The sequence below is a fragment of the Acipenser ruthenus genome, chromosome 2, assembly GCF_902713425.1.
Source record: "Acipenser ruthenus chromosome 2, fAciRut3.2 maternal haplotype, whole genome shotgun sequence".
NCBI classification, from domain to species: Eukaryota; Metazoa; Chordata; class Actinopteri; order Acipenseriformes; family Acipenseridae; genus Acipenser; species Acipenser ruthenus.
In genome coordinates this window covers 7,185,274-7,196,534 of record NC_081190.1, presented here as the reverse complement: position 1 = coordinate 7,196,534, position 11,261 = coordinate 7,185,274, and the positions used below count along the sequence as shown (strand labels likewise).

General features: G+C 39.4%; 1 protein-coding gene across 1 annotated transcript; it reads left to right on the top strand.

Moving 5' to 3' along the window:
* Nucleotides 1–3,676: 3,676 nt before the first annotated feature.
* LOC117403512 (globoside alpha-1,3-N-acetylgalactosaminyltransferase 1-like) lies at nucleotides 3,677–10,947 on the top strand. Its single transcript, XM_034927141.2, has 3 exons — nucleotides 3,677–3,947; nucleotides 7,766–7,825; nucleotides 9,784–10,947. The coding sequence occupies exons 1-3, from the start codon at nucleotides 3,914–3,916 to the stop codon at nucleotides 10,662–10,664; spliced, it is 975 nt and encodes a 324-aa protein (XP_034783032.2). The 5' UTR covers nucleotides 3,677–3,913; the 3' UTR covers nucleotides 10,665–10,947.
* Nucleotides 10,948–11,261: the final 314 nt, after the last annotated feature.

Genomic DNA, 11,261 nt, shown 5'->3' with positions numbered 1-11,261 from the left:
TAAGCTCCAGTGTGATCGGCCATGCTGCTCTTCACCCCCCTAAGTAATGAATGGCCTTCGGCATTGATATCTACAGTGCAGGAGTTCCTGGCATGTTGACACCCTGCATGGCTTCCTTTGATCCTGAGGCAGGCCTCTTACTGTATCTCTCCTCTACAGGCGTCATGTTGTGTTTTACAAAATCAGCTTCTCAATAATGAGACGCAGACAGTGGTGTGAGGCAACTTGAACTGCCTCAAAACCTCAAACAGCACGTTACTTTGATATTTAGATCACAGCTCCCAAGTTTCATCAACTAGCATGCTGGTGTGCAGCAGGGTGGGGTGGGGTGAGGTGGTGTTCCGGGTACCCCCCCTTTCTGGAGAACATTCTGGACAATGATTAATCTGACCTAAATTATTAAAATTACATTTAGAATCAATAAAAGAAAAAGAAAAGATCAGTGGTTAATTTACTTGAATTAAGAACCCATCAATGAATGGAATGTGCATACAATCATACTTTGATAATGACAAAATTCAGTTTTTACATTACATCACCCAAACAGTGACTTTCGCAGGTCTGCAGGTTTTAATGTCAATTTGCTGTTCTAACCCGCGAAATGCGGGTCACTTGGGTGGTCTGTAGATTCTAGATTCTCAAATTACTTCAAATTGTTGTTCTAAAATAAAAAAAACAACCCAAGACTTTCTAGAAGCCCCTAAATTAAATATTTGAGTTGAGTGGTGGTTGCTTTTCCTTTCTGAATAAATGCGCTAAACATACTGTGCGTACATACTACCTAATGTTACCTAGGCAGCCCCAGTATTAGTGCTAATCGGGGCCTGTGAAACCAACTGGTAGTGTCCTAGATTTTTACCATGCCATGAAATTTTCACTGGTTGTGAAAATATAGTAATGGCTGGAAAAACTTATAAAACATATTATCCCCGCCTTTTAGTAATGTGACAGAGACAGAATGATTCTTGGTGATAAATCTCCCTCCCGACCTATTGAACTTAACTGACTAAACTATCAATACACTACTTACCTGCATGTTAACCCCAACTGCACACTAGCTGGCTCAGGTTAAGACCAGCCAAAGCTACATTACTGTTTTCTTTCTGTATTTTTATAATAATGAAGAAAATCGTAATTTAGAAGGAACTATTGAACTCTATTTCATTCACGTAATCTCTGTGAAGCAGCACATAGGTTTAAATAAAAAGAAAAAAAGAAAATAAAACACATATTCAAGTAGGGCTCCAATATGTGGTGCACCTTCCGAATATGGAAGCAAGCACAGTGTTTGAATTAGATAAGATAATGTGCAGGGCGTAATCCTAGTCAGAAACATATACATTTGGATTGAAAGTGCAAAGCAGAAGCAGAAACAGATAAGGGAAGTGAAGTGAGTGACAGTGTTCAGGTCAGGCTATAGTGGTCTCCCTCCCGACCTGCGAGGGCACTGTGTAAAGGGAACAGAGTACCCTGGACTGGATGGCCCGACAGTTCATTTCTAGGGTTAGGTGGAGGTCGGCCATCTAGAAAGGGGGGCGGAACTACAGTACACTAAATCATCCACCCGGAAGGGAAACGATGTGGCATCCGCGGATTGGAAGAGCGGCTGCACTCGTTGACCAAGGGGTCATGGTTGACGGTATTTAAGGGGACGCAGTGATGTGATCTGTTCCTTTGTGAATGGTTAAATTGCATGACCAAAAGGAGAACCTGTATTGTGAACCGTGAGTGTTTTGTTTCTTTTGTTTGTCGTTATTTAAAATACTGTTGTATTGTTATTTAGACAGCTAACACAATCCGGAGCTTTCGCCAAAGGCCAGCACTAAACCTGGAGCAACATCACTGCACTTTGTTTCACAAAGAACTGTATTCCTTACGCGCACTAGAGCCCGCACTGTGGATTGGTGTTTGTGTATGTGTTATGTGTGGGTGAATTAAAACAGTACTATAAATAAAGCAATACACACCGCTGTATCATTGTTTATCATTGTTTATTATTTACTGCTGTCTGTCATCAGGCCATTGGATTTAAAAATAAACCACCATTGCACCTTGATTATCGTTGTTTGTCTCATTATTGATCACACTGTTAACCACTTTGCCACACATTCCCATTAGCAGTATTAGTTTGGCAATGGCAGCTGAAGCACAGAATCGGATATAAGAACACTTCTCTTACCACTACTGCACCATCCTTCTGGCCATAGATATACAGTAGTGGTTTGGCAATGTATTCTTGTTAATTATATTTCAACAGATATTTAATAATGGTAATTGAACCCTGTGCATTTTCTTCAGTGATTCTATCTGTGCTTCAGCTGCCATTGCCAAACTAATAACGCCTTTTGATTATCTACAGTGCAGGAGTTCCTGGCATGTTGACACCCTGCATGGCTTCCTGTGATCCCGAGGCAGGCCTCTTACTGTACCTCTCTGTACAGGCGTCATGTTGTGTTTTACAAAATCAGCTTCTCAATAATGCCTCAAAACCTCAAACAGCACGTTACTTTGATATTTAGACCACAGCTCCCAAGTTTCATCAACTAGCATGCTGGTCCAGACTATTTGAGCAGGGTGGGGTGGGGTGAGGTGGTGTTCAGGGTACCCCCCCCTTCCTGGAGAACATTTTGGACAATGATTAATCTGACCTAAATTATTAAAATTTAGAATAAATAAAAGAAAAAGAAAAGATCAGTGGTTAATTTACTTGAATTAAGAACCCATCAATGAATGGAATGCACATACAATCATACGTTGATAATGACAAAATTCAGTTTTTACATTACATCACCCAAACAGTGATGTCGCAGGTCTGCAGGTTTTAATGTCAATTTGCAGTTCTGACCCGTGAAATGTGGGTCACTTGGGTGGTCTGTAGAGTCTAGATTCTCAAAGCTAATTACTTCAAATTGTTGTTCTAAAATGAATAAGAAAAATGGAAAAAAATCCCTTTGGCGAAGTGTTCTCTTAGGAGGTGTTCATAAGAACATAAGAAGTTTACAAACGAGAGGAGGCCATTCAGCCCATCTTGCTCGTTTGGTTGTTAGTAGCTTATTGATCCCAGAATCTCATCAAACAGCTTCTTGAAGGATCCCAGGGTGTCAGCTTCAACAACATTACTGGGGAGTTGGTTCCATACCCTCACAATTCTCTGTGTAAAAAAGTGCCTCCTATTTTCTGTGAAGACTACTGTACTACAGTATTTTGTGTTAGATTTCGAAATGTCAAATTTTTCAATTTTTATCAGTTTTTCATTAAGTATATGGAAAACTGCAAAGAGGTATGTAATTCAATATGTTAACGTAAATTTATTCAGCAGGTTTCATTCGACTTTATGAAGCAGAATTAGTACATTCTATAGGGTGATGCAAAACTTTGGGCCAAACTTAGGCTCCATTTTAGAAAACCAGTCAAACTAAAGTTCTGTGAGATAGCATTACCGCAAGGAAAAAGTGCAAGAGAAATTAGGAAACTCTGAATAGTAGCTGGGCTTTTCAAAATAGTTCAACGCACTATAATAAATTGAAAGGATAATTACATCTGAATTCAGATCTGGCATCTCTTTCCTTGTACTGTAGATTGCATATTCAGGAAATCTTTTTCTGTGATTAATTATACCTTCCCATGTGTTTTTTTTTTTCAGTCAACAACATTCCAACACACAAGCAGCAGAAAGAGCAGCTGCAGCTTTAAGAAAACACGACAGGCAGAGGACAGGAGAAGAATGTTATGAATTACCGTGCTACCTAACACTCAGTCAAAACATCTGGGCTTCTTTGGGGAGGCTCCAGCTCTCCACTTCACATACCGCAGCCCTGGAGAAAGAAGCCTGGTGCCTGCGTAGCAGAGGAATCCTACTGACCTTCTTCTCCAGCAAACTAGCAGCCTGCAACAGCAGCACACTATTGACACCATGGGGAGACTCTCTCACTCTCATCCACTTCCAGGTTAGTGGTGCCGGCTCACCCTTTTTTTCACAAGGCTTTTGTTTTCTTCTCTCTGGATTGCAATACAGACATTATTTTGTCCTGAAACATCTGGAAGCAGTTGTGACTGTTCAGTTCTTCCCAAGCAGCAATGCTTCTGAGAAATCTCTCTTGAAATCCTTCCTCTGTTAAGTTGCATGAGTATAGACACTTACGAGTACCGTGCAGTGCTGTTATTATCTGTTTGGGTTGATCCTTTTTTTTAGTGTAATGGTTAGTGAATAAAGCATGCAGAAGTGCTTGATTTCAACAGCTAGCCTTGGCAATAACCTCTGAACTTTGGCTTAGATGAGATAACTGGATGACAGAAAGGAAAATATTTTCTGGGTTTCCTTAACAAGCCCAAATGCAGTTATCAAGTATCATACAGTACTTCAACAGTTACTAACCTACTGAGGAAAATAGTACATGATGGAATTATTTTGTAAACTGATTCTCACTCTAAAACGACCTCCTGATAATAATAAACAGAAACGTATGCAGAGTTTACAGTACAGCAAAGGGGGTATCATCACATTAATCTAGTGTTGGGTTTCTGCAAAGTAATGATCAACCTAGTTTTTAATCATCTCCACCTCTTAAATCCAGTAGATCCTTACTGAAAAATATATAGAACCCCAAACTGCATTCCTTGTGCTTTTGTTACACTGAAGAAAACAGCATTCATCAAAATAACAAGCAAAGAAGTAGATGAAAAAAAAAAAGATATTTCTGGTGCACACTTTGAAACGAGTGCTTTCTTTGTGTGTGTTTGTTGCTATGTCTGGCTCCTCAAACAAACTGACCACAAAGCCTTCTTTTGGTCTTTTCTATATCAAAGTCACGTTTTCCAAAATATGCAGCAGATGTGCAGAGGGTGGAGTGCAGCTGACGGTTTATTTATTTATGGGTTTGTTTGTATTGTTAATTTTATTCAGCGTGACTGAAACTGTGGAGAGACAGCATCCTATTTACAGTAAAGTCCAGTTATTCTGGAGGACACAGTCAGTTTACAGAATATACTCTGGCCTAGCATGAAATGAAAAACATGGTTTGTCAGTCTAGGGGTAAGGCATTCGTTTCCTGTGTTAAAAGTTTGATACCAGGCTTGGCAGTCGCCATTTCTGATAAAAGTTATTGAGGGTAAAATGAAGAACAAATATCCTGCCCAGTCATTCTGCATTGAAAAATGGGCACCAAATCATTTGTATATATTCAGGGATGAAAAGGTATTTTGTAAGAAAGAGATTTGAGTGGAATTAAATAGCTGACACTTTTTTTTTGTAGGACAGAATAGTGCATTTAAATGGACCTTAGTCACAGCTAGGGTTCTGTTTATCTGGTTTAATACACTGCAGTTAACAATGAAACAAAACTAAAACCCGAATTTCAGAACTGTGTGTGTAATGGCATAAACAATTGGACCACTTTATATTATCCAGGGTAATTGCCAGTGCTGGGATGATTACCTGCACTTAATGAAAGCTATTTTTACACTGCAGTTCGAGGTTAGCAATTTTATTTCTTCCGTTGCTCCTCTGTGTCTGGTTCAGGTCAGTAACAGTATTTACAGCCTAACGCTATAAAGAGCTGGTTGACCCAGTAAACCCAGACAGCTTTTTAGAGTCGAATTCTAAACATCAGTGCTAAACAAGGTTCACTCAATTCTCAGCTCAGCTTTTAGCTGAATGCATATATTTAGGACTGATCAAATAAACTGGAGCTATATTTCTTTGATATATTTTGATTAAAATATCGATATATTGCAAACTCAAAGTTGAACTCCCTTATACTTTTATTCCTGTCAACATTTCTTATAGTTTTAATGAGTTACCTTTTACAATTTCTGTGCTGAAAAAATGAAATGAAGAAACTTAGTCAAGTAAACATAACAGTTTGGTGAGCGCACTCATGGATAAAGGTTTTTACGTTTCATCTTATATGTAATGTTACTTGCGTTTTTTGAAGTTATGGACGAGTAATTTCTATGCTGAGAATACATTGTGTTTCTTGGTCCTGGGACTATAAACTGAATTTCCAATTTAACATGTACTTTGTATAACTTGTGTGTATCTGTTTGAAAACACATTGCTAAAGTACATGTGTAAATACTGTCGAGTTACTACACATAGAAAACAACGCCCAAGAATTCTGGAAGGTAACCGAAAACAATCATTTCATACAGTATATAAAAAGCAAAAGCCTCGAAAAAAACACGATTTACATAAAACACAATAATAGCTCAAAATGAGCAGCGAAAAATTAAATTAATAAAATCAGACAATTGGGCTAACTTTGCCCTGCACATCCCTGCCCACACTCCTGTCAAAACAAAAGTTACTTTTAATTTTTTGCTGATAACATTAGGTTTGTAAGGCCTGTATTTCACTTACAAGAACATTTCAAGAGAATAGGGCCTTATAATGTAAAGAAGTCCATTGAGAGACATATCTGATCACTGGCTCTGCAGCAGTGAAGTAATCGGGAGAAGTGGTTTAGGCTCCAGGCCAAGTGTATTGTAAAGGTGTTCTTTTTTAAATTATTTACAGTCCTTCTTTACAGGCAAGACACAGGTCTTCTTTACAGGTAGATGGTCACTGAAACAGGTTTCAGGCCACAATATTTTTTTATATAAACAAGGTAATAACAGAAATCTAGAACAGGTATTTCAGCCTGTGACAGGGTGGCTGTGCGGTGACACACAGGAAGGAAACTGACACCAAGTAATACTGCAGTTCAAAATAAATGACGCGGCGCGCCGTTTTATTTTTAAATAACAAAAATAAATAAAAAGTTCAAACAGAAAAAAACTGCTCGCAGAGCAAAATAAATATTTTAAATAAAACAAATCTCGAACACAAAATAATAAACAATACAGGTCAGGCTGGTCAGTTGCTGTCACTGTTCCTGTATACTTTAAAGCTTTGTTTTCTCTCTCCTCGCTCTCTCCGCTCTCACTCCTAATACACCCACCCTGAGGGTAGAGAGCTGCAGGTTTATATACAGTGACCATCTCCCGATTAGCAACAAATTAATCACTTAATCAACATGGGAGATGGTCACCTTCTGCACAGGGTTTTTAATTTATTCCTGGCAGAGGACGAGCACCAATCACCCCTCTGCCAGAACACGTCAAAACATAATCAAAACACACGGCGCTTCGCCGTCATATAAATACAATAATAAATCAAAAAACACAAATACAAAATAACACAGTGCACAGGGGCGGAGGGGGAGACCCCATTCTAAAAATAAACAAACAGTAACTGTACAGGGCCCCTCGCCCTGTTACACAGCCTAATCACTTTCTTAGAAGCAAATAATTATGTTAGCCTTTTTTTAATTAAAAAAATAATTAATGAATTTGTGAGGGACAGCATATTTGTTTTGTATTTAAAAAAACAACATGAGTAAAATAATTGAAGGCTTCTGGAAAGTGCTAATAGCCCTTCCTCTCACAGCTCTGCAGTCCCATCTTAGTCCTGCCCTGAACACCCCCTGCCATTCAGTCCTGGGCCTCTCTCAAGCAGAGCCTGACGATTGTGCTGACTGTTGTGTCAAATTGTGTGGTGTCTTTGTGATGTGGATTCATGTGGAGTGGGGTTTCTGCTGAGAACAGCAAACTCATTTCACTCATGAGTCAGATTTGTACACAGCCCTTCAAAAGGCATGGAAAGCTCACAAACGAACAATAACAGTTAATAAAAGCAGATCAGTTCAACCTGTGTGCCAAGAAATCATACCATTTTATGGGACCTTCTATGGATGCCTACGTACTAACTCCTTTCTCTATCCTATAGCGCTGGGCAGAGTAACCAGAAAAGGCATCCTCCTGTTCTTTGCCTTCGCTGGATTGATATGTAAGTTTTGCATATAATGCAGTAGTATTTAAATCATACTTTTGCATGTCCTTCCAGTCAAATGACCAGATAATGTAGATACAATAGCCATACTGAGCAAAGGCATTTCATGGAGCAGTGTTGCAAGCTGGTTGCTGTGCCAAGGAACCTATACTACCCTCCAAAAAGGATTGAGACACAGAAGGGTGTATTAATGATTTAAGCAGCTGGGGCTCTTAAAGGTGCTGTCCTCAAACCCTCCTCTCTAATACCCTGTAAAACCATTGATTCAGCACAGCCAATCTATGGATATTACATAGCCTTCACCCACAGGAAGTACTTTTTGCATAACAAAGACTAAAAGACAGGGGCAGGGTGGGGGTTTGGAGCGTTTTCACTCGAGGGCAGGGGTGCCCAAAGTTTACAGAGCAGAGAGCCGCATAGCAAGGCTACTGTGGGACCGTGGGCCGCAATGTGACTAAATTGCAAATTTCAAAGTACCTTTTTCAAGTGCATTTATTTGTGTTGCTAGCCATTTCAATATTTCAGCTTAATACATTAAAACCATTTCTTAGTATTTACTCCCTCTGTCAATACCTTGTAAAAACATTAACCCAAAGCATTAGCATGTATCCCTGTTGCCCAGTGACAATAACACTCAAATCAATACATTAAAAAATCATTTACTATATTACTATTGTTGATAAAAGTAAATTTTATGCATTGCCAGTAACAGTAACAGCAAATTCATTAAATTATAAAATTAAATCATTAGCATTTATTCATGCTGTCATTGACTATAACAAGCTATTCAATAAATTGTGAAGACTATCATTATCATCTGCGCGCACGGTATGGGGGCTGAACAAAAAACTGTGTTTTTGATGCTACTTTAATCTACAATTGATAACTGTATTGAGGCAATGGCTGTTCTACATTTCCAGTCAGGTAAGTTCTCTGGGTGAGGTATCGCAAATAAACAATGCTATACTGACCGTCTCAACAATAATCAATTGCATCTTAAGCTTTAAAGGAGCAAAAAAGCAACATAAGCAGACACCATTCGTAGTGACCTCTGAGCACACTGCTGTAGCCCCACAGCTTTTGGGAAGCCTGACAATAAAATTAGCTAGGACAGGTTGGAGGTGTTAATTGTAATTAAATGATATAATAGGTTTTCTTGTGAAACTACATTAAAATAAATTTGATGAAAAGTAAAAACAATATGCTATACAGTACATTAGGGCAGCAGTGTGGAGTAGTGGTTAGGGCTCTGGACTCTTGACTGGAGGGTCGTGGGTTCAATCCCAGGTGAGGACACTGCTGCTGTACCCTTGAGCAAGGTACTTTACCTAGATTGCTCCAGTAAAAACCCAACTGTATAAATGGGTAATTGTATGTAAAAATAATGTGATATCTTGTAACAATTGTAATTCGCCCTGGATAAGGTGTCTGGTAAGAAATAAATAATAATAATAATAAATGAATACAGATTAGCCCTCTGGGATCCCATTAGGATGCATACTATGACAATCATGTAGCAATAGCTTAAGAGGTTTAAATAAAGTACTGAAAGGAACCTTGGCATATGGGGAAGACAATGACAATGAGGTGGCAAATAACACCATTCCATCGTTTATCTTAACAAATCTTATATGAAGCATTGAAATTTTTTTTTTAATTTTTTTTATTTATTTATTTCTTAGCAGACGCCCTTATCCAGGGCGACTTATAATTGTTACAAGATATCACATTATTTTTACATACAATTACCCATTTATACAGTTGGGTTTTTACTGGAGCAATCTAGGTAAAGTACCTTGCTCAAAGGTACAGCAGCAGTGTCCCCTACCAGGGATTGAACCCACAACCCTCCGGTCAACAGTCCAGAGCCCTAACCACTACTCCACACTGCTGAAATCAGTACTGAAACACTAGGTAACGCTCATCAATAATTCTTCTTGATGTGCTAATTTCAGACTTCCTGAAGGTACATTTGCAGCAGAAAATCTCATCAGAAAGCCTTTCGATTCGTCTCCCTGCCCAAGCTACAGGAGGAGAGGCAGGATTTCCCCCCAATGTCACCCCCTGGGGAGCCCCCATTGTGTGGGGAGACAGCCCGGAGTCACAGATCAGAAGGCAGAAGTTCACAAACCGGGCTGTCACCACAGGCCTGGCAGTGTTTGTCGTCGGGACATACGCACAGTACCTCCACAAGTTCATAATCTCTGCCGAGAAGTATTTTCTGCCAGAACACTTTGTCACTTACTACATACTGACTGACAACTTGCGAGGGATCCCTGCGATTACTCTGGGATCTGGCCGAGAAATCAAGCCGTTTTATATCGCAGAGAGGCCAGACTGGGTTAATTTGTCGAAAACAAGGATGTCTGTGCTGAGCAGTGTAATCAAAGAGCTGATCCAGGATGAGGTGGACTACATCTTCTGCATGGACGTGGACCAAGTGTTTATAAACCCTGTGGGGTCCGAAATCCTGGGAAGCCTTGTGGCCACTTTGCACCCGGAATACTACAACCAGCCCTTGGACATGTATCCTTATGAGAGGACTGTGGATTCCAAAGCCTACGTTGATGGCTCCGAAGGGGATTACTATTACACCTCGGAGATCTACGGGGGCTCGTGTCCTGAGGTTTATAAGCTGGTGTTGACTTGTTCCCAGTTCATCATCCAGGATATGGAGATTAGCTTCCATGCATTCCTATTCGAGGAAAGCTACCTAAACCGCTACCTGATCCAGAACAGACCTACTAGACTCCTTTCCCCAGAATACAACTGGCTGGCTGCTCAGAAGACATCTGAGGAAATCCAAGTGAAGAGGATTCTTTCTTTGCAGAGATGAAGGACGTCTTTCTGGTGGCACACATGGACTAAAGCATCTAGGGCACTGCATTTAAATGATGCATCTCAGTACACTACATGACAAACCCTTGTTATTAGAACACATGTCTCAACATAAAAAACATGGGATAAAAATGGTTTTACTCAACGCCACATAGGATACAACAGAAGGTCAGCTCTTCTTTGAGGATTATTACCTTTTTCTGAAAAGATGCAAAGTCAACTGTCCAAATGAATTTCGTCTTTCTTCAGTTAAAAAACTTAAATAAAAATCCTAAAACAAATTATTGTGTCCCGTTTCTGAATTGTTTTTTTAGATTTGAGACTGACAATTGGCAAAAGACATTTAATAGAGAAAAGTGTGAGGTACTGCATGCAGGCAATAACAATGTGCATTATAAATACCATATGGGAGATACTGAAATTCAATAAGGAATCTATGAAAAATACCTAGGAGTTTATGTTGACTCAGAAATGTCTTCATCTAGACAATGTGGGTGAAGCTATAAAACAGGCCAACAAAATGCTCAGATATATAGTCAAGAGTGTTGAATTTAAATTAAGGGAAGTAATGTTAAAACTTTATAATGCATTCGTA